Source organism: Acanthochromis polyacanthus, chromosome 8 (genome assembly GCF_021347895.1).
Source record: "Acanthochromis polyacanthus isolate Apoly-LR-REF ecotype Palm Island chromosome 8, KAUST_Apoly_ChrSc, whole genome shotgun sequence".
Classification (NCBI taxonomy): Eukaryota; Metazoa; Chordata; class Actinopteri; family Pomacentridae; genus Acanthochromis; species Acanthochromis polyacanthus.
The window spans coordinates 31,623,727-31,648,622 of NC_067120.1; the positions used below are offsets into that span (position 1 = coordinate 31,623,727).

At 40.6% G+C, this 24,896-nt stretch overlaps 1 protein-coding gene across 1 annotated transcript in view; it reads left to right on the forward strand.

Moving 5' to 3' along the window:
- The first annotated feature begins 11,169 nt into the window (after positions 1-11,169).
- Positions 11,170-24,896, forward strand: part of LOC110969157 (chemokine-like protein TAFA-5) — an 86,468-nt gene continuing 72,741 nt past the window's right edge. The window contains exon 1 of the mRNA XM_051952152.1: positions 11,170-12,070. Coding sequence (XP_051808112.1) covers positions 11,980-12,070 — 91 coding nt within the window. The 5' untranslated portion in view covers positions 11,170-11,979. The remainder of the gene's footprint in view (positions 12,071-24,896) is intronic.

A 24,896-nucleotide genomic window follows, 5' to 3' on the forward strand; every position in this document is an offset into this window, starting at 1 on the left:
ACTAATGTCATGGTCCCCCTATAGTGCCTATCCATACCTCTGTCTGCCATCCTCTCCTCCTCTCTCTCCCTCCCACTTGCTCGCCCTCTGGCTCTGCCAGTTAATTGCGGCATGAGAAGCAGCTGCAGCTTAATCAGCCAACTCTACTCACCTGCTCCCCTCCTCTGCCATAAAAGCCCTCTGCTTCCCTCAGTTGTTGCTGGAACATTGTAAGACAAATCCATTCCTTGTTGGCCTGCATCCCCTTATGGACCCTTTTGCTTTCCCCCTGTCTGGACTCCCCAATCTTGGACTCTGTGGTTTGTTTTGGATTAATCTTAGCCTGTTCGCTCCCTCGATTGTTTGCTTCCCTCGTGCTGTGAGTACCTCTCAGGAGCTCTGTGTTTATGTTTCTTTAGTGCCAGTGCTGTTCGGTTTTTGCTCTGCCTCCACAGTCCCGTCCTAGGTTGTAGTAGTTTTGATTTTTGACAATAAAACCCCCTTTTTTTCCCCTTTAACACCTGTTGCCCGTCTGAGTCTGCGCTTGGGTTCTACCATCCATCCAACGTAACAACTAAGGTCTTACTGAGGTTTAATAAATCAATGTGATTCAGATCTTAGTTACATTCTCTATATATCTCAGTCTCGCACACAAGTCTGGATCTGGAAATTCTGGCACCACTTCCAATAACTTGAACCAGCTCCGATCATTATTCATAATTCAATGCTGTGACCTTGACAGACAACACACTATCATATGACATTTTTGTCATGCTTTTAAGCCTGTTACATAAACACAAAGCATATTCATAAGCCTATGAAATAAACATAAAGTAGCCTCTATACATGAAAGTGTTACATAAAACAATAATTTTGCTCTTTGCTCAACCCAGAAAAAAGCATATAACAAGCCAGCTGCACATCTACTCATGCACATTATGAAAGTTCCCTTCAATGTAATTTAATGGGAAGGGGGTACTTGATATGCTGACACAACTCTAAATAGCTAGGAAAGCACTCAGAGAGCACAGTACTCCACCAAGGCTGTTCATTCCCCCATGTGGCATTGGCTGAAATATGCCTTTTTTATTTAAATAAATGCAGCATTTTTTGATTATTGATGATTAGAAATCATGGCAACATAGAATGTGGCCTTTTAATATAGATGTACTCACAAAATTACCTTGCGCTGAGCACAGATATGTGCACGCTATGTACGGATATCAAATTGTGTGATCTACCGGGCTTTGCAAAAGTTCTGTTACACGGTTTCATGATCTTTAGAGACGTTTACATGTCGGAGTGAAAAATTCCATTAAACAAACTAAACGTTCTACCTTATAGGCAGGTGTCATTGACACAAATTTGTTCTCCGGTAAAGTTGTATCAAGATGGAAGTCAAAAGAGTTGAGATATCTGCTCTCCTTCATGCTGGCCACAACAAGTCTGACATAGCCAAGCAGCTGAACATCAGCCGGATGACCGTCCACAGAGTCGCGGAGAGGCTCAAGAATGGTGCAGATCTTTCAGATGATCTTTCAAGAATGGTGAAGACCTGAAAGATCTTCACCAAGGATCTGCACAAAGGAGAGCAGATATCTCAACTCTTTTGACTTCCATCTTGATACAACTTCACCGGAGAAAAAAAATTATATTAAGGACACCTGCCTATAAGGTAGAACTTTCAGTTTATTTAATGGAATTTTTCACTCCGACATGTAAACGTCTCTAAAGATCATGAAACCAAGTGTAACAGAACTTTTGCAAAGCCCGGTATATAGCAGGCGGTGGGAATTGGTGAGACTTGGAAACACCCCCAGTTGTTCCTTGTATCACTTCTGACAGATCAGTCCCGATAAGTCCACAGTGGTCAATTTGCAGTAGGATCGCAAATGACGTAGTGCTCACTTGTAGTCATGGTTACAGTGGTACGGTGCCGCTATCTCGCAATAATACTGAAATCTTTAAAAAGTCCGTGGATCCAGACTATAAGTTGCATCATTTCCAAAATCCAATCACTTGGTCCTTGTGTCGCTTCAGACCTTCCCTGAAAATTTCATCCAAATCTGTTAATCCATTTTTGAGTAATGTTGCTAACAGACAAACAGACTGACAGACAGACAAACCAATGCCATTCATTACATAATCTTCACCACATTCCTTGGTGGAGTGATTATAAAAACCTATTATACTTGTACTTCAATATTTCGCATCACTGGTAATGAAAGTGCCTTCAAAATATGGAAATATGGTCCCTATGACCTTAATAGATTTGGAAAAAGAAATCTTCAGTGTTTGTTTGTAAAACAGACAGTTTTCTGTTCATCTGTCATACTAGCCCAAACAGCAAGTATGTTGGGCTGACTTGCTGGGCAGGTGAAGTGGTCTAAAGCTTCTATTTTGGCAGTGTATTTGGAAATCCAATGTACAAGGACACCACGGAGCTCAGAAGACATTAGAATATCCACAACATCATGTGGTTTGATGACAGGAGGACCATGGCCTTGTCGCTGGAAGATCACGGCATGGCCCCTTTCAGGTATGTGTGGGACTGTTTCCTGGCCAAACACTAAAGACGTTTCATCCCCATAGATATGCAGCTTGTACTATTTCTAATGGGGATTAAGCGGTGTATAGATAATGGAAGGATGGATAGTTGTCACTGGTCACAGCATTCCTACGGACAGCTTTTTCATCATTGTCTCTCTGGCTGAGAAGCTCCTTAAAGAAGAACCTGACCATTGTGGGGACAAACCAGAACAAGCTGGACATTCTTCCCGCAAGGTCTAAATTTAGGAAATGTATAGCTCAACATGACAATGGTAACAAATATGTCAAAAGTTGGGAAATGCTGTTGTCCTTTTCAGCACCATCCATCACAATGTTGGATGACAACAGTGTGAAACAGAAACCAGAGGTGATTCAGCAAACGCAGGAGTCAACTAAATGGATGAAATGGTTTCTGCCCACTCCTGTAAGTGGGGAACTTAGATGTGTCCCACAGCGCTCTGTTTCAATACCTTGGATGTTGCCAATCTCAGTGCAAACAGCAGTTTTACGTCACCCTGATTACATGGGTGGAGAGGGCAGTGCACTGTTCATCAAAAGCTGGGCAAAGAACTTGTCATGCCACATACAAAGAGACACATGAGGGCCACCGCCTGCCTCAAAAAGATATTACTGAGGCAATGGAAAGATGTGGGATAAATAGACCAAAAGCAGCCACCGGCAAGCCGCAGGAGGACATTAGACAGCAGCGCCAAGTGAACAGGAAGAGGTGCAAGATCTGCCCAGCTGTCAGAGATGAAAAAGTCAGCAGCTGGTGTCTCCTGTGCATCAGGCCTGCCTGCAAGGGGCAGAAACACGCCTCAGTAAAGATACTCTTTTTCTTGTGGTAGGAGCAGGTCTGCTAAGAAAACTAGCATCCTCTGCTCTCCCTCGGCCTTGCTGACCAGCTGTTTCTACGATAGCATACTTGAAAGCAAGATAAAAACATGGTCAGACAAAAAGAAAGAAGAATGGGGTGCAGGGAAGATACAAGCACTTTTATGCTGCAGAAAGACAAGAGAACAAGCACCGAATGAGAGTGGAAGAGAGTTAGGTGAAAGAATAATAACACTAGGAATCAGAGCAGCTTCAATAAGTGACTAAGAGAGGGTGTGTATGTGGGAGAGGGACAGAAAGAGGAAAGCTTAGCAGTGGTTCGTTGCAGAGTTGCTGTTTTTTCATAAAGACCATACAGGTGGAGGTTACAGTGATAATAGTGGTGACTAACAACAGGAGCTGTTGGACAACGGAAAGCTAAAACATGGGAAGTCTTTGCTTTTGGCAAGACTTCCTGGATGACTTCACATTCTAAATGCTGAGTTGGAACAAAAAAAAAGAAGAACAGACAGTTGTTCTCTGCACAGTCTACCATATCAGCTGCTAAAGCTTGTAAGTCCCTCAGAGGAGTCATAAGTGTCTTGGTGGCCTCTCTCACTAGTCTCTTTCTTGCACAGTTTCCCAGTTTTTGTTTTACTCAAATTTACACATGCCATATTCCTTCCATTTCTAAATGATGATTTAACATTTTAGCATTGTTTTTACTTAAAAATGAAAGAATCTGTTATGTAAATTCTTTTTTTTTTAATGTAAAAACTTTTTAAAATGCAATAAAAGGAGGACATTTTAAGGAGGATGTATACTTTTTCCAGGATATAGTTACTGTAAAACACAACTGAAAAAAAGTGCAATCAAAATGTACTTTAAAATGATAAATTAAAGCAAAAGTTGTGGTGTGGAGATGACAACTCCCATCCACCGGGTCCTCAGGTGGCAGAAAGAGGAACGGCCCTCACAAATGAAGGTTAGCTATGAATAGCAGTCCCAGACCCAATCGTGGGCTTCCCTTTGGTAAGGCATAGCACCCGCCTGCCACCTGTTGCAGGGTTACACGAAGATCCATTCGGGACGCAGGAATAGTGAAAGCATTGGTGGTTGAGCATTGATAGACAACTGTTTTTGTCACTGATGCCTGTTTGTTTAGTGGACGAACTGTAGAGTCAATGGTGAGGAAACTCTGCCCCCTTCAGTGGGGAACTGCTCCTGTGATAGTCTTGGCAAGTCGTCAGTCTTTCTGCTACTAGAAATTCATAATGAATTCAGATTACAGCTCGACAATTTGAAGCCCGTGCTACTAAGAGGAAGCCGGATGAAGAACTTTGTCTATGTCACTGATTCCATCTGATGCACTTGACTGACTGAAAGCAAAAATCTTATTAACTTCTACTTTAAATAATAATTAAATAACCTCTATCCTAGCAAATATTTTGCTAAATCTTTCTTACAAATTTACCAAATGCAAATACTGCTGGTTCCTACAAAGACAGCAGTACAGACACACACACAGAGGCAGTATGACTGTCTCCAGGTTCAGCACGTGTCGTCTCAGCAGGTTCACTGACAGGTGAGGAGGCGGACAGGTGTTGCCTTCAAGCCTGACCTTTGTTTGTGTGAGAGACAGCAGAGCTGTCAGAAGTCAGAGTGCAAGTAAACACACCATGATGGAGAGAGGAGAGAGAAATCTCTGCACAACAGACAGAGACACGTGACCCTGAATGCCTCGTCATACAGAGAAGGACACAGTCAATTAACAAAAGCAGCAGCTGGTTGAATCTTGTGACTGAGCGGCCAGACAGGTGTCTTCCACAGAAGTTCCATGATAAACATAGACGACCGTTCGAAACTTTGGAGTTACCCAGACAATTTCATATTTTTCATGAAAACTCACACTTTTATTCCTGTGCTAACCAAATTGTACAAGGGTTTTCTAATCATCAGTTAGCCTTTTAATGTGATTAGCTAACACAATGTAAAATTAGGAGTGATAGTTGCTGGAAATGTTCCTCTGCATCCCTATGTAGATATTCCATTAAAAATCAGCCATTTCCAGCGAGAATAGTCATTTACCACATTAATAATATCTAGACTGTATTTCAGATTAATATAATGTTATCTTTACTGAAAAAAATGCTATTTAAAAAAATAAAAATAAATAAAGATTTTTCTAAGTGATCTCAAACTTTTGAATGATTGTGTTTAAGCAAGTAAACAACCAAAAATATCAGTGCAGTCTAATATTAAACATGTACCACACAACATTTGGAATGAAGACTTCTACAAAGTTCTATTTTGATGTTTTAATAAATGCATTTATAAAAGACTGTTAACTAAACATGCAGTGTTAAGTATACATTTCAAAATGTATTCCATTAAAAGCAAAAACAATAATAAGATCAATAACTGTATTGAGTATTGTTATGTATTTCCATAACTTTTAAATTAATATAATTATAGGATTTTTAAAAAATAAATTAAGAAATCTAGTATTTTCTGTTACTATCCAGAGCTCATGATCAAAGGTGAAGGTTGGAAACTAGATTGACTGGTAGCTCAGTGTCTCAGTTCCTTCTTCACTATGACTTCCTGATATGTTACTGCAGACGCTGCATCTGTCCATCTCACTCTCCATTTTCCCATCGCACATGACCCAAATTCCAAGATACTTCAACACCTTTACTTGGGTTAGCAGCTCACCCCAATGCAGAGGAAGCAATCCACCACTGGACATTAGAGAACTGTGGCCTCAAACTCTTATCCCTGCCACTTCACAAAGAGCTAGAAACCACCTTAGTGCTGCTGAATATCACAGTTTGATTAAGCTAGCAGAACCACATTATCCACAAAAAAACAGAGATGTGACTCTGAGGTTCCAAAGCGGATGTCCTCCTCAAACCGGCTGCACTTTGAGATCCTGTCCATGAACATCACAAACTGGATCAGAGACAAGAAGCAATCCTGGTGGAGTCCAAATCCACAGGAAATGTGCTTCACTTTGTGCCAAGAATATGAGCAATGCTCTCTTTTGGTTCTGAAAGATTTGGTTTTAAAAGAAACAAATAACACAAGTACATATATCATGGTAGAGACTGCGATTTGGTAGAATCGGAGTCTCTACCAGTAGAGACTGCGATCGCAATCTCTACCAGTAGAAACTCCAATCCTACCAGTAGAGATTTGTCAGGGCTAAGGTTAGACTTTTAAGGTTAGGGTCAGGGGTCAGGGCAGGGGTCAGATTTAAAGTTCCATGTCTACTGGTAGAGACTCCAATCGCAATCTCTACTGGTAGAAACTCCAATTCTACCAAATCGCAGTCTCTACCCTGACATGAGGGTCATTCCGTGTGGTTTCACCAGATGGTGGTTGCCGCACCATCTTCAAATTAGTCCTAAATTTGTATGCCATTAGATAGTCAGAAAAGTACTTTCTATGCAAAATTGTAGGCCGGTAGCTCAAACAGTTTCTGAGTTGTGGGGGTCTGAAATTTTCAGAATTTGGGCTATAAAAAGCCTCGCCAGCGTTATTTGCATCTTTAAGTGCTTATTTCTCAGCCTCTAGACATACCAGAGAGCTGTGAGTTGGTAAACAAGACCTCTGCATGTAGCTAGTGCCCCACAAACATCCCCAGGTGTTTCCCTACACTCTGCAGGCCGTGGGGGCTTGCTAAAAATGCTAAAAATTAAGAGACACCGACTCACGAGTGGAGTTTGGGACCTTAAAAGTACTAGAAATACTGCACAGAAGTGTTCTAACACCCCTGGGTTCCATTCTACACAAACTTGTGTGATAACTTAGCAAACTGGAGCTTTCTAGGTACCTCAGTTTGGAAAATATGAGCTCCCAAAGTTGGACGAGATTTTAAATTGGCTATTTTGGGGGGCAAAAATCTCAGTGTGGGACAGGTACCAGAGACCCCAAATTTTTCTACAAGACAGTTCTATCTGTCGTCTATCACTGTACAAAAAAGCAGCAAGGTTATATTTGTAGTTACTGAGATATTCTTACTCAAAATGGCATGGGTAATGTCAAAATCGTGTTTTGCTTTTCAGTACTTTAAATTGGGATACAAGTATTAGTAGTCATTCCAATGGTAGTATTATGTATGTTTTGTTCTTTTTGAAATGTTAGTTGTTAAAGGTGACTACCTTCAAAAAGTGTAATGGTATAACTTAGGTATACCTAAGTTATAACTTAGGTATAGGTTCTTTTGCTTGTAACATGACATTATACAATTAAATTTAACATGTTTAATCCCACTGCACTGATACTGTAAAATTCAACATTATTGTTGTATTTTTAAATTAATCAACCATAAACTACTACAGAGCTCCCTGAATTCAAGTTAGTACATGTAATTTGTATGTGTATGTTATAATTACATGGATGCATTGCAAATGGGTGTCAACATGTCATTACACTTTTTGAAGGTAGTCACCTTTAACAACTAACATTTCAAAAAGAACAAAACATACATAATACTACCATTGGAATGACTATTAATACTTGTATCCCAATTTAAAGTACTGAAAAGCAAAAAAGTGTAATGTCCTTTTTGTGTCACAAGGTCTAGTTTAGAGCCATACCTGTAGATATCATGACATGTTGACACCCATTTGCAATGCATCCATGTAATTATAACATACACATACAAATTACATGTACTAACTTGAATTCAGGGAGCTCTGTAGTCGTTTATGGTTGATTAATTTAAAAACACAACAATAGTGTTGAATTTTACAGTATCAGTGCAGTGGGATTAAACATGTTAAATTTAATTGTACAATATCATGTTACAAGCAAAAGAACCTATACCTAAGTTATAACTTAGGTATACCTAAGTTATACCATTACACTTTTTGAAGGTAGTCACCTTTAACAACTAACATTTCAAAAAGAACAAAACATACATAATACTACCATTGGAATGACTACTAATACTTGTATCCCAATTTAAAGTACTGAAAAGCAAAACACGATTTTGACATTACCCATGCCATTTTGAGTAAGAATATCTCAGTAACTACAAATATAACCTTGCTGCTTTTTTGTACAGTGATAGACGACAGATAGAACTGTCTTGTAGAAAAATGTGGGGTCTCTGGTACCTGTCCCACACTGAGATTTTTGCCCCCCAAAATAGCCAATTTAAAATCTCGTCCAACTTTGGGAGCTCATATTTTCCAAATTGAGGTACCTAGAAAGCTCCAGTTTGCTAAGTTATCACACAAGTTTGTGTAGAATGGAACCCAGGGGTGTTAGAACACTTCTGTGCAGTATTTCTAGTACTTTTAAGGTCCCAAACTCCACTCGAGAGTAGGTGTCTCTTAATTTTTAGCATTTTTAGCAAGCCCCCACGGCCTGCAGAGCGTAGGGAAACACCTGGGGATGTTTGTGGGGCACTAGCTACATGCAGAGGTCTTGTTTACCAACTCACAGCTCTCTGCTATGTCTAGAGGCTGAGAAATAACCACTTAAAGATGCAAATAACGCTGGCGAGGCTTTTTATAGCCCAAATTCTGAAAATTTCAGACCCCCACAACTCAGAAACTATTTGAGCTACAGGCCTACAATTTTGCATAGAAAGTACTTTTGTGACTATCTAATGGCATACAAATTTAGGACTAATTTGAAGATGGTGCAGCAACACCCCCAAGGAATATCTGGTCATTTCACCTGGAATGACCCATATACATTATATAAGAAGTATAGATGCCTGGATGAGATAGCGATGGAAAAATAGAGGAAAGGTTGGAGTGAAATAAGAGAACAGTATAAAAAATCTTAAATTATGAAGTAGAAATAAGAAATAAAAGTAATTAGAAACTCCAAACTCCATGTGTCAGATTTTTAGAACAAATATGAAGAAACGATAACATTTTATCTGGACATTTTAGTATTAGCATGCAAATACAAATATTTAATTAGACATATAAAAAAAGTCTGTTAGCTGTGTCAGAATGTTCCTTCACCAAACAGAAACAGTGTCTCTGTATAAGAGTGCGGCTTTAGTTTCCATAGAAACTCTGAATAATTTATCCCTTTATGGTAAACAACACTGTAATTAGGAGCAGGATGTAAAGAGCAGCAGATTGCAGAGTTGATAACGTCTGAGTTAAGGGAAAATATAGAAATAGTCATTGGCTGGTAGATTACTGCAATAATTCATCCTGTCAGGGCAACTCGCCAAAAAAAATGGCTGTTAACAGAAGCATTCGTATATCAAGGTTTATACCTGACAAAAGATTTCTGCAGCAGGACGACAGAGGTGAGCTGCATTTATAGAAGCTCTCAAAGTGACATGATGCTGTATGTTCCTACTGAGGTCCTACAGTCACAAAACAACATATTTATTTCAGTCTCAACCTCAGTGACTTGCACACAGCATGTAGAGATGTAAATGATTATTTAGAGGATTTCAGCAACCAGCACAAATAATAAACTGTAACTGCTGTTTAAAATAACAGCTACACTTTCTATTGATGTTTCATTGTAATTGAATCAATATTAAAACTGAACCTTTAGGATATAAAAGAGTGTCTGTTATATTCAAGGCCTTGTGAAATGAGTTCAATGCTGATAATTGATAAATAAAATCAATGTGTTAGTTCAATAGTTTGCGGTCAAAAAAAGCAATTTTTTCAATGAAGGAACCATTAGATGAATCAGAAATACAGTCTAGACATTGTTAATGTGCTAAATGACTATTCTAGCTGGAAAGGACCGATTTTTAATGAAATAGCTCCGTAGAGGTACAGAGGAACATTTCCAGCAACCATCACTCCTGTGTTCTAATGCTACATTGTGTTAGCTAATGGTGTTGAAAGGCTAATTGATGATTAGAAAACCCTTGTACAATTATGCTAGCACATGAATAAAAGTGTGAATTTTCATGGAAAACATCAAACTGCCAGGGTGACCCCAAACTTTTGAACTGCAGTGTAACTAACAGCAACTAGAAATGAGCAGTCAAAATACGGTCAATTTATTCATTTTTGATACTACTGTAATTATACAGTAATGCTATAAAGTAAAAAAACGGTAATTACTGTCATTTAAGGAAGTAAATCTGGAAAGAATAAAATAGTAACTCCCTTTAAATGACAAGGCATCTACCAAAAGTTTACAGATTATCATCATAAGAATTATCCCATCAATGTACTATTATTTACATTTAAAATAGAAAAAACTAATTAAGAGATAAAGCATCTGTATAGTACAGAAATGTTTGCAGAGGTTACTTAAAATATGTGCAAACAGCAGGTAAATATTATTTGTAAAACTGAAAAAACTGTCAAGACATTGTTATTTGTGATGTAATTTTCCCGTAAACCTTTTTCTGTTCTTTCATTTAATGGAAAGTTACTGAAAAAATGAAAATGATCATATACTTTCGGATGACGGTCACATAAAGGAAATTTACATTTAATACCAAAATAAATATTTAAAAAATAACAGAAATGTGTAATAATCTGTAGCAGAAAAAACACAAAAAGATGGCTATACTACTGTAAAACATCTGTAATAACCGCAAACCTGGAAAAACTAGCGAAACAAAAATATACTTTGATATGAGTTTTGTTTTCAGGTTCATTTGTGAGATTTTCTGTGAAGTGCAATGTTTTATTTTTGGTTTTATCTTTTGATTAAGTGTTAATAAGTGAGTAATAAAATGATTAAAAACAATAAGTATGTCTGTGGATCATCAGAAATCATTCATGGCTTTGAACTGATGCGTTCCTTAATGACTAATTAAACGTTAATTAACTATTAATTACAGCATCATTGACACGGAGGTTCCTCTCAGAGCCTCAGTCTGTTTGCCTGCTCTGCTCTACCGCCTGACAGTCAGTCCCGGTGGCTCCGCGCCTGAGGAGGGTTTTGATACCGGCCGGGACACGCGTTATTATAACGGGTGTGACGTCAGTCCGTGATTGGAGAGCGAGAGAGAGAGAGAGAGAGAGAGAGAAGGCTCAGGCTACAGATCGCAGCGGATCGTCAGACCAGCACGCAGCTGCTCCTCATCCTGTCCTGCTCTTCACCTCCGGGCAACCGGGCACCGACTGGCACACCGGGTGGAGGAACGTGCAATAAGCTATGCCCAGTGCGGCAGCTCCAGCCGGTCCGGTGTCAGTTTTTCCGTCTGTGGCGGGATTTAAGCGGAGGAGCGGATCAAGACTCCTGATGGATCCAAAGCGCAGTGAGCTGTAAGTTGGAGGCGCAAAGCTGGAAAACTTCTACTTTGGAGCAGTTGCAGTGTTTTGGTGAACGTGCTGCTGCTGCTGCTGTGGAGGAGGAGGAGGAGGAGGAGGGAATCACCGGCACCTGCAGCTGCTGCCGGCCGCCTGCGCACCGTGACGCGCCGGGGAGCGCTGTGAGGACCCGAGAGGTTCCGAGTCTGAGGAAGAAGAGGAGGAAGAAAAAGCTCTGGCTGAATAGAATCTCCACCACTCTGGATTTGTCGCTTTAGGCTGGTGTGTGCTTACACAACCCGGGGATGACACCTGTCCCCCGCCTCCGTCCTCGTCTGGGTCGGGTCGGGATGGATGTGGCGTCGTGAGGAGGCACCGGCCTGCGGATAATCACACTTCGGACTTTTCTGGCTCACCGAGTCTCTCCCTCATGCAGCTCCTCCGGCTGGCCTGGGCTCTGACTGCCGCTGCGGTCTGCTTCCTGCTGCTGCTGCTCATCCACAACCAGATCCTGAGAGAAGGTCTGTAGTCTGATCACGGTCTCTGGGGTGGTGTGTGTGTGTGTGTGTGTGTGTGTGTGTGTGTGTGTGTGTGTGTGTGTGTGTGTGTGTGTGTGTGTGTGTGTTGTTTTTTTGTTTTGTTTTGTTTTTTGTTTGTTTGTTGTTTTTTTTTGGGGGGGGGGGGACTAAGTGTCCAGGATGCCTCAACAGGTCACAGAAATGTGTAAATGGCAATACTACTACTACTACTAATAATAATAATTGTTATTATCAGCGGTTTTATTGGGATGACTTTAAAGCTCACCGTGCACTGACAGGGGTTCCTCTGTTCTTCTGGAGAAATCCAGAACCATGAGACAGATGATGGAGAAAACACACTGCACATCTTGCTGTGCTACACACACACACACACACACACACACACACACACACACACACACACACACACACACACACACACAGTCCTTTGAATACAGTTGCTTTTTTGCACTGATTTTTCATAAACAAGTAAATTCTGTTGAGGCCTGTAGATGGTGATTTGAATTGATCAATCCGCAGTTTGTGTTTTTCAACAACTAGCCACGTTTGTTCCATAAAATATAAATTATTGGATTGTTTACGTTCAGATTTATAAGGTGAAACGTCACATGTACTCAATGCAGCACATAAAATAAGAAACACTGATCCCAAAAGAACAGTAATAGAAACAAGAAAGGCTCAAATGACATAATGACCTCTCACGCATCTACTGGCCGACCAAATGAAGTCAACTTTATGTGTCATGCCTTTTCAGTCACATGAGATACAACGCCATGAATGGGAGCTTCAGGGACTGAGCAAATATAGAAAAGAAGTCAAATAGAATACAGAAACCTGTTTCAAGTTATAAGTCCATCATTCTGGTTGAAATATTAGTGAAAAGGTGCATTTTTAAGTAACATCTAATTACCACGTTTAAAGGTATGTCATGTTCAGCCTTTAGTGGTGCCCTCGATGAGGTAGCAGGTTATTCCATCATAGACTCGTCAGATTCTATTAGATTCTATCCTTGGACATGACATGGATGTAGACTGACTTTATTCCTCTCCAGACAGAAATTTAGTTGTTACAGCAGCATGGATATTCAACAAAGGGATAAACAATAAGACAACACAAAATATTAGGGTAGGGTATAAAGTTTTTGTAAAATAAAATAAAATGAAATAAGATAGAAATATACAAAATATAATCTAGAGAGAGAAAAATAACATTCAAAAATATACAACAGTGATACAGAAATGTGCGAATGAGAAAGCGCTTAGATGTGCAAATGATGTAAGTAGGTGCAGTTAAAGTTTACAGATATAATGAATGATGTCAGAATGTAAAGTGTCCAGGATGGTTTTATCAGCAGCTGAAGTGATAGAGTCTTTTTGTGATCTGCCAGACGCAGATGCATTCAAAAGTCTTAATGCCGTGTTGAGGAATGACCTCCTGTACCGTTCCTTGGAGCAGCGGGGGTGTGCCAGTCTGTTGCTGAAGCTGCTCCTCAGATTGTCCACAGTTTTATGGAGGGGGTGGGAGGTGTTGTCCATGAAGGCCAGCAGTTTGGTCAGCATCCTCTGCTCCACCACCTCCTCCAGGCTGACCAACTGACAGCCAACAACAGACTGGGCTTTCCCGATCAGTTTGTTCAGTCTGTTGGCATCCTTCGCCACACCACATCAAAGATGATGGCGCTCGCCACCACAGACTGATAAAAAATTAGGACCATGTGGTTGCGCACATTGAAGGACCTGATCCTCCTGAGGAAGTAGAGCAAGCTTAGGGCAGCTACAGGGCAAAAATGCTGTTTGTATTTCTTTAAGCCAATTGCAGAAAGGTAGAGTGGAGCTAAGCCAATGATACAGATTCAGCATTTACTGACAGACGTGATAGAGGAATTGTTTTGGTCTAACATTTGCACACAGGAATGTGGGAACTGTCATTAAAATGGATAACTGCTCTTCTTTATAATCTGTGAGGCTCTGAACCGATGAGCTGATCCTCTGCAGCAAGGGGAAGTTTCAGTCGTCTTTTCTTGAAGTGGTCGCAGCAGTTAAGATAGTTCTAAGATTATTTCTAGAAAACTTTCAGCTGGAATGCATTTGCGTCTTGAAGTAATGATGAATTTCTGTTTGTGTTTTCTTAAATGAGAGGTTTTGCCTCGGTGAGGTCGTTTTCTTGCAATACCGTTGTAATGAAAAGTTTGATCATTTCATATTCCAGCTGCTCCTCAAAAGGCATGCTTTTGATATCATTCCACTTCAATTTTTAAGTTCCCTTATACACTTTTAAAGAAATTGCACGATTTGTATTACTACCCCAAGCTCTTTATCACTGTCAGTGTCATACAAGAGGTGATGCAGTGCAAAAAAACATGACGGAGAGCAGCAGCAGCCGGAGGAAAAGAGTGGAAAAATGTCTACAAAATGGATGTTGGCATTCTTGTATTGCAGTTCTGTGTAATATTCTTCTTTTTCCATGATCAGAATGTTCAGAATCAGTGATAAAATGAAAAATAAGCATATTTTATATATGAAATCATTCTTGTGTGAACCAAAATAAAAAACAAATAACACTAATTATTACTCCTAACTAAAATATTGAAAATGGCCATAAAAACACACTGATAGTTATATGTTTGACCCACTAATTGAAGAGTGCAGGGTTCAATCACTTGTACATCTAAGGGTTATTATGTAAAACTGTGGTAGCTGACTATCTTCTTTATACTAACACAAGTGATGCTTTTAAACCCATTGAGAAGGCAAATATTACCAATAGTGTGAAAATGATAATATCTCTGAAGGCACATCAGGGAGTTTAAAGTGTAATCTTGTGGTGCTGCGCCTTGGCATCCTGTACGACTTTATGCTTTTAAATATATGTGTACCTGCAGCTTAAAAACGAAGCCTTGTCCTAAAGTCAGAAGAGTCCATTTGAGTATCAGAGCCTCATTTAAGCTTTGACCTGCATTAACAAAATCAATGTAAAACTGCTCAGTGATCCAAGTGGAAGATCCACACAGCTTTTAGTTTTCTAGAGGACAGGACACGAATCAAATCAAACAGCGTCTGTTTCCTTCCTCAGCAGCACTAATTATCCTGTGAGAAAGTTTTTGGGTGTCAGTGCTGGTTTGTGCACAGCTCGTTATCAGAGGTTTCTGCAATGTAGAATTTATCCCTCGGTGAGTTGCCCTGCAGGAGATCAGCCGCATTTAAAGCTTAAAAACTGGAAATGTTAAATGAATAGGACAGTTTAGAGTGCAAACAGTGATTTAAACGCACATGCCGGCAAGCCCCCGCAGCTCAGCTGGTTGAGCGAGCGACCCATAAATAAGGGCTATAGTCCCTGATACAGTGGCCATGGGAGTGAGTCCGATCCACGGCCATTAACTGCATGTTCTTCCCTCACTCTTCTCCCTACATTTCCTGTCTCTCTCTCTCCACTGTCTACTTTAATAAAGGCTAAAAAAAGCCTCCTCAAAAATGCACACTTTGATTGAGGCATACGTGGACTGATCATTATTTTTTTTCTGTTTGTTTTCCAGTTTGACCTTTCAGTTCTTTTCTAAAACAAGTGGGTGGCCTCATGTGGCTGCTTGTTAGATTATCTGGATTAAAGGTGAACTCCTTTCATTTTTTTGCGTCAGTCAATTTTGTATATGAATGCCTACAGAGAAAGAGGTTACAGTGTCATTCCAACCCCGCTGTAACAGGACACTGGCTCTAAATGTGAAGCCTGTTGTTGTGGTCTTCTTTTAGCTCCATGTTGATGGTCCAGTATTGTGATTTTGATCAAAACATCTCCAGTTTATGGTCCCCAGAGGGAAAAATGACCAACAGACTCCTGCAGTTCATGACAGGTTATTATATGATAAAATGGTAGCCAGAAGTCCCATGTGATGAGCACACAACAAAAGCTGGGTAGCATAACCCAACACCAAGCCTGCTCCTTCTTTGGCTCATAACCAGGCGTAAACTAACCGTGACGTCACCCATTGGTTTCAACGCCGAGAAAATGAAGCCCGGATTTTGCTACTTCCTGGTCGCTGTTTTGGATTTTTTGGAGCCAGTGACGTAAAAAGCGTCATCAAACAGACTGGACCGGAGAGCAACTCGGGGCAGGATCGGCTGAAGACTCTCTTATCCCGCCCACATTTTACCGCAGAGGCTTCTGTTGCTGTCTATCAAGTATAGCTACGCCCCCTGGCTCCGCCAACTTTAACGATTTATTTAAAATTCAGTATTGATTTATTTTAAGATCGGCCACCTGATCTCTCATTTTGACCATGAAAACTAACGGGAAAAAAATCCTGAGCTGTAGAACATCAGTCTATTGAATTTTATTCTTTCCAAAAATGAATTGGGGTCTATGGAGAAAAAGCTTTTTGGAGCCAACCCTAGCGGACGGCGTGATATTGCAAGTTTTTGACACTTCCGAGTTGGCTTCAATTCTGGAGCCAGATGCTACGTCCATCTATATATACAGTCTATGCTCATAACAGCCAATCATACCTTGATAGTGCAGCCCCTTCACCCTGCGTCAGCCTCCTTGTGACTGCTGTGAAGCTGTTCTGACGGCCCGTCGACAGTGAGCAAAGGTTCATGTAGGGTTTCTGTCTTGTGAACTCGGTTCAGGTCAGCCTCTCTGAAACTTAACCTCAGCAACATTGCAACATTACTCAAAAACGGCGCAACAGATTTGGATGAAATTTTTATGGAAAGTCAGAAATGACACAAAGACCAAGTGATTAGATTTTGGCAGTGATGCAGCTCATAATCTGGATCCCTGGATTTGTTAAAGATTTCTGTATCAGTGCGAGATAGTGGCACAGCATCGTTGTAACTATTACACTAAGTGAACACTATGTCAGCTGCCTGCTGCGATCACGTGATTGCGATCCTACAACAAGTCGACGGCTGTGGACAACGAATAATTTAAAGATTGAGCAGCCTTGGAGGAGTACTGTGCTCTTTGACTGCGTTTCCTGTTTTCTCCTCATTTTACTTCTCTTCATTCAATTCTTTGTCCTTATTTATTCATCCTTATGTTTTTTATTTGTCTGTAAATGTAATTATGTGAATGTGTTTTTCATTGTAGTGCTATAATTAAAACTATTACCTGTGTGCCTTCAAAAATAAGCTAATAAATAGGTCAATCATTTATTGAACCTTTACTCTCTTTATCTTTATTGAAAGTATGTGATTTAAATGAAGTTAAAAATTATGGTAAATATTTCACCGCTATCACTCAGGATTGTGTTGCCTGTAAATTTAGTGATTTAATTCCCATTGACTGGAATTTGAAATTTAAGTTACCTGGCATACTAACACAACAGTAGCAATAGTAGTAGTATCGTAACACACATTGTAGTTGTCTAACACACGTGCAGGCCGAGCCCAGTACACAATCACTGTATATATCTATATAAAATGCATCAAACTAGATTTGAGGCAGAAAAATATAAAACAATGCAAAAATGCAGCTGAAACATTATCTGTGCATACTTTAGATAACACTTCCACAATAAGAGACAGGGGTGGTTACAGAAACAATCCTAGTCTGATAATCCAAAAGTGCTGCTTGATTGAGAAAATAGTACCGACTGTAGAATAGGTAGTTCTGAGTTTAAATTTTCGACCTTCTTGATGTCCTCATCAAATAGCAGTCTCCTCCTCTCGTCGTCTTTTCCACATAATTTACCATAACAAACTTTCACTGTTCTAATTCTTACAGAGCTGGAGTTACATCCATTAACCATTTGTCTTTGTTTTGGTGCATTTACAGTTAAAACTGCAGTCGAAGCTGTAGGATTCTGAATAAAAGGACTGAAGAGCCGATTATGGATCAGTTCCTGTAAACATCTGCACCGCCTCATGCCTACCTTAGGTTTCTGCAGCGGGAAAATATGTAAAGAAAGTCTGGACACAGACATGTAACATCACCATGCACAGTAGTACGGTGTATCCCTTGCCTGGAAAATCCAGACTGACTTTATTTATGTATTAATATAAATACAAATAAAGGCAGTCCTGCATTGTGATGATAGGAGACGATTTCAAAAAGGAGGGGCTAACGAATGCAGCTTGAACGAGAAAGAACCAATCAGCGTAACACGGATGTGACGCACAAACAAATCGACCTTGAAGTCCATGTAGTCCAAACAACAATGGCATGCAGCCGAGAAAGCGTCGCGGTGAATGATTACTGCCGTTTTTGTCACAAAAATCTGCCAATACATGGGGTACTCTCAAGTACAACACTTATTTTTGAAAAGGCTACGCAACAAAAGACTCCTTCCGAATGATTAGCGGTGTTAGGAATAACTTTGTTAATGTTTGTGTTTGGTTACGGGAGGTGCGCAGGTGTTTTATGGGTAATCCAGATGCTGAAGATGACGCAGCATTAACTCCCGCCTCCCGTGCTATGATTGGTCGTACCAAACTTTCCCGGGAGGGAAACGCGATTCAATACGCCCAATGCCAAACTGATTCTCCTGTATCTCCTAACATGGAGATAGGAGATTACATGGAGATTCAGTTTGGATTTTCCAAGCCAGTGTATCCCTGTGGTCTTTGTTCTTTAGTTTGTAGGCACCTCCACTCTTTGGGCTCATTTAGGATATCTGTTTAGCTGTTTCCTTTGTTTTGGTCACTTTGGAACAGTTCTATGTCTTTTCTTTGTGGTAATTACACATCTCAAAGCAATCACTTTCATTGCTTTGGTTGTTTTTGGTCGATTTGTGCTGTCTTACGTCACTTTGTGGTTATGTTGAGTGTTTGTGGCGGTGTTGCATTTCTTGTTTGTTTTACATCATTTTTTGCAGTCACTTTGCATTCCTTTGTGGTTGACTGATTGTTTTTGCGTGTCTGTGAATATTTTATATGTCTTTGTGATCAGTTTGCATCTCTTTTTGACCTAGGGGCCCAACAGAATCCTGTTAAGTCTGCTGTGATGAATCTGGGGGATGTGATTTTAGTGATTAGACTTGTTAGATGTTGTTTTTATAATGAATATTGATGTCCAGTTGAGCACAATGATCTAAACCAGGCTTGATAGACAGTGTGGATCATCTTCATACATGTTAATTTGGTAAAAACAGATTCTCTTTAAATATTAACAAGCTTCTTACATGTATGTAACTTCATTTTTTAAGCAGACTGTGACAGTAAAAATGTGATGCTTGTGAGCCAGACAGATGACGCACAACAACAGCAACAACACAAAGCTCCTCTCAGTCTCTGATGTACGGCACAAACAATAAACTGCCTTCTGCTCTGTGGTAGTCTGAAGTAGAAACTCAGCGCTTTTTGTTCAGCAGCTGCTTCTGACTCTCCTGCTCATCTTATGCAGATGTTTCAGACAATCAGTGCTGCTGCAGAAAGAGGAAAATCATAAACTCCAGCAGCTGCTCATTGAAATTCACCAGTCAGAGCTCAAACAGACTCAGCAGGTGCAGGTTTCCAGTGATGCTGCAGAGACTTTTATTTTGGAAAGAGATGAGGTCTATCAGTTCAAATTACATCAAAATGTCAGAAAAAAACAGGTCAACTCTTTCTCTTTTTAACAACGTCCGCTTGAGGAGTTCGTGTCTGTGATTGTCTCTTCTTCATTGATCATGGCAGTGTGAAAAGCTGTAATGAAGACAAACAGCAGACTGACTTTAATTCCCGTACGCTCTCTGTTTACTGAGTTTCTCTTTTCTTCTCTCTGCCTGCTCATAAAGCTCATTTAGATCTTGGAAACAAGCCTATTATGCAGCAGACACACTGTTGTGCCTACGGTGTAGAAAGCTTACCTAAGGAGCCGTCAGAGTCCAAATTAATTCTCAATGCTCCATTAAGTCGAGCATATATTCATGGGAATTATGAACACACTGCATTTGAATGAAGGAGAAAATCATCAGCTGGAAAAAAAACACACACACACACACAAACAGAAATTCAGGGAGCAAAAAGCTGCAGAGGGTGTAATTGGATTTGAATAAATGGATCTGGAGGAGGAGCATCAGGGAGTGATTCAGCGATGAGCGTGAAACTGCAACAAAAAAAATTTCCAAATTCGCAAATTCGCTGAGACAAGACGAGATCTGTCGCTGTGTGCACCAACACTCACAGGCGTTAATCCTCAGAATAAGAACCTCTGCAGCAGTAAATGCAGGAACTCAGGGGATAAACTCATAGATTTCATTTACAAAAAAGTCAGAAACAGAATATCCATCCATTCATCCTTTTATTATCTGCACCGCTTAATTCTCATTAGGGTCATGGGGGGCTGGAGTCTATCCCAGCTGACTTAGGGTGAAGGCAGAGGACACTTTGGTCAGTTCACCAGTCTATCACAGGGCTACATATACGGACAACAACGCTCACATTCACACCTACGGACAATTTAGAGTTACCAATTAACCATATTTTTGGACTGTGGGAGGAAGCTGGAGTACGCAGCACAGGGAGAACGTGCAAACTCCATGCGGAAAGATCCCGGGAAGGTGAGGACATGAAACAGGAATCTCACTGTGCAGCGCAGAAACAGAATTTGTCTGGCGAAAAAATGTAGAACTAGAGCTCTGTGACTGGGGTAATAACTAAAAACAAAAAAATTAAAAAATCAGAGAATTGTATGTGAATTGTTACCACACTGGACTAAACGTGCCTGACAGGGCCTACTTTTCTTTCCATCTTATCTCTACTTTTGACATTGAAAATGTTCTAACCCTTGGAGACAGTCACTTTGACATTGTCAGGTTTCATCATTCTTCAAAATACAAGGCTTATTACTCCAATTCAACCAGCAGATACCACTGTTCATCAACACGCCTGTGGTGTTACACTTGCCACTAGGGTGGCGGCATGGCTCAGTGGGTAGCGTGGCTGTCTTGTAACTGGAAGGTTGCCGGTTTGATCCTCAGCCTGTCAAGCTCATGTCGACGTGTCTCTGAACAAGACACCGAACCCCTAATTGCTCCTGGTGGGTTGTGGTTAGCACCTTGCATGGCAGCTTCCGCCATCAGTGTGTGAATGGGTGAATGTGACGTATCATGTAAAGCGCTTTGGATAAAAGTGCTATATAAATACAACCATTTACTTGTTTTAGTGTCATAAGCTGACTCTGTGTGGTATGTCACTTTGACTAGCAGTGTGTCCCTGCTGTTCGACCTCCATTTTGCAAATGAAACACTCTGTTACTCGTCTTCCACTGTCAGACACCTCTTCCCAGCAGCTCGTGTTGATTCTGTGCTGCTGCCTGTTGGCCGCATTAAAAAAAAAAAACACCCTTACACTGATGTTCCATCAGCAGATGTGACTATCCAACATTTTAATGTTCCAAATTATATACGTTTGTCACACTATATAGCATAAATAAACAAGAATAGACAATTTGACACAATGTCTATGGATGTAAGTTAAAAGCCAAACTTTATCCACGGCACATTTAGAGAGAATTGACGTGATAATGTAATAATAATTATAATGCGATTGTTCAATCCTATCTCCTACAGGTTTTGTCTCCATACAACTAAGCTGCAACAGCACACCGTTTCTCATGGAAATGTAACTGTGGCCAGATGATGTTTGCTCTGAACATAATGAGGTGATGTCGTTATTTAATCGATCTGGCAAGTTGCAAGTACGCTGATGCTAAAGGTATCAGCCATATGTTTGTTCACAGAAGATCTTTTGAGCCAATATGTCTGATCTTTCACCCATCTATCATCTATGCACCGCTTAATCCTCTGTATGGTCGTAGGGGGCTGGAGTCTATCCCAGCTGACTTTGGGGTGAAGGCAGGGGACACCCTGGACAGGTCACCAGTCGATCACAGGGTGACATTTAGAGACCAATCACACTCACATTCACACTTACAGACAATTTAGAATCACCAATTCACCTCAGAATGTTTTTGGACTGTGGGAGGAAGCCGGAGCACCCAGAGAAAACCCACACAGGTACAGGAATCTTGCAGTACAATATACACTATATGTATGTTTCGGCAAAAATGGCACCTTTTTTATAGTATTATTTTGGGGGAGCATCTTTGCCTCTTTTACATAGCACAGTGAGAGAGAGACAGGAAACATGGGCAGAAGAGCGGGGGAATGACATGCATTAAATGGCCATGAGCTGGATTCGACCCCATGGTCGCTGCGTCGGGGACTATAGCCTCTGTTGATGGGTCGCCCATCCAGCCAGCAGAGCTATTCGATCGCCCCGAATATGGCATCTTTTTTTAGGGCTAGGATGGATCGTGGTCACCTTGAAACTTTAACCTAACCGGAACCAATATCTGTTCAAATAAAACTGACATTTTTAGAAGGTTGCATTGTCTACTACAGCTGTAAGAGTTGTGCTTCATTCTGTTATTTCAAATTTGTTACAGAAGAAAAATTGATTGTTGGTCATTTTCACCACAAGAGGGAGTATCCCAGCAAGTGAGAGCCATCCATCCATCCATTCTCTATACACCGCTTTATCCTCACAAGGGTCGCGGGGGGTGCTGGAGCCTATCCCAGCTGACTCGGGCGAAGGCAGGGGACACCCTGGACAGGTCGCAGGACTACATATACAAACACACAATCACACCTATGGGCAATTTAGAGTTATCAATTAACCTCAGCATATTTCTGGACTGTGGGAGGAAGCCAGAGTGCCCGGAGAAAACCCACACATGCACAGGGAGAACATGCAAACTCCATGCAGAAAGATCCCAGGCCCACCCCGGGATTTGAACCAGGGATCTTCTTGCTGCAAGGCGAAAGTGCTAACCACTACTCCACTGGACAGCCCCCAAGCGAGAGTCTCTGTCACATTAAATAAAAGCTTTTGTGTGCTCGACAGAAAGGTGTCACAATGTAATGTACTGTTGTGTCTATATTGTGCAGGTAAGAAATTATAAAATTGGTAATAAGTGGACATAAGTGTGTCTGTTGGTTATAGAGATGGTGGGAAAGTTGTTGGCTGTTTATTCCTAGTGTGTACTTTGCATTCGTGGAAAGCAAAAGTAAACAAACAACAAACAAACAAACAAAACTTCCCCAGCACACTGTGCTGTGGTACTATGTGCCTGGACAGAAATGTGTCAGAGCATAATATCTATATTTTGGAGGACACAATTAAAGAAAGAAAACTATAAATCACACTGTCACGCTGAGTGTTTACTGAAGTGTGCAACAGTAATAATAGCTGCATTTTTATATCACTGTTATAAACAAGGAGTTCCAAAGTGTTTTGACAGAAAAAGTAAAAGCAAAATACCCTGAAGGCAAAAAAACACAAAACAAAAAGACAGCAGATGCAAAAAATGCAGTATGTCACTGTTAATAAATACAAATGAAACAATAAATGAAACCTCTGTAACAAAGAAAAGCTTAAAAGCAATTAACAGATATCATCACAGGAAAACTAGTCTCAACAAATGGATTTTAAGAGTTGACTGAATAGAAGTCAGTGATTATGTGAGCCTTATTTTCCCAGGCAGGTTGTTTTAAAGCTGAAGGGCCCTGACGGCAAAAGCACCTTTAGATCTAATCTTTCTGCTTTTCTCAAATGAGAGTCTAGATATAAACCCTGACAGCTGTGTGCTTTGTAGACTTAGACGGTGAGGCTGTGATTCAGGCGGTAGAGGGGGCTGCCCACGAAAGGCAAGGCGGTTCAATCTCCACGTCAAAATGTCCCAAAGTTGCTCCTGATGGCAGGCCTTGCATGGCAGCTCTGCTGTGTGAATGAGAAAGTCATTGAGAAGCAGTTTGAGTACCTCTAAGGTAGAAAAAGCACAGACCGTTTGCCAGACAATTTAGGCTCTTCATCAACCCCAGCCATCTCCTGTTGACTCTGATGAACTTCAGAATTGTTCTGCTGCTGATCATAGTCCTGCCAGTGTAACCATGCACCGTCACTGGCTGGTTAAAAACCCCTCTACTCTGCGTTGTGTAGTTTTAGTTTAAAGAAGTTCGTAGGCTGAGATGTCTTCTCTGTGTCCTTCATTCTGGTAAATATGAGAAAACCTCTGGTCAGCAAGCTCAGCCGTCTCATGCACAGGACACTCGTGCACGCCTCTCAGGAAGTGACAGTCAATTTACACAATTATACAATATTAAAACAAGGTAATAAAACAGAAGATGTACTGAGTAAATATAAGAAAACCTCTGGTCAGTGGGCTCAACTCTCTAAAAAGGGAGCAGCACGTTCATCAGGCTAATGCTTGCTAGCTAGCTTATGGAGTGTCTCAAACTCCCCAAATACATATTTAAACAAATAAAAACATTAAATACACTAACATTCAAAGGTTTGTGGTCACCCAGGCAATTTCAAGATTTCCATGAAAGCTCACACTTTTATTCATGTGCTCACAACATTGTACAAGGGTTTTCTAATCATTATTAGCCTTTTAACACGATTAGCTAACACAATGTAGCATTAGAACACAGGAGTGATGGTTGCTGGAAATGTTCCTCTGTACCCTTATGTAGATATTCTATTAAAAATCAGCCGTTTCCAGCTAGAATAGCCATTTTCCACATTAACAATGTCTAGTCTGAATTTCTGATTCATTTAATGTTATCTTCATTGAAGAAAAATTATTTTCTTTCAAAAATCAGGACATTTCTGAGTGACCCCAAATGTTTGAACATTAGTGTGTATGTCAACACACTCCACTGAACATCCAAATGGATCATAGTGTACATATACTCATAAAATAAACAAAAGGACATCAAGAAAACATTCATTCATGAGCCCATACAGTGCTCCCCGACCTACTTTATGCATGCCTCTCAGGAACTGACAGTGTGGAACCGATGCCAGTTACACACTATAGCTGCAGG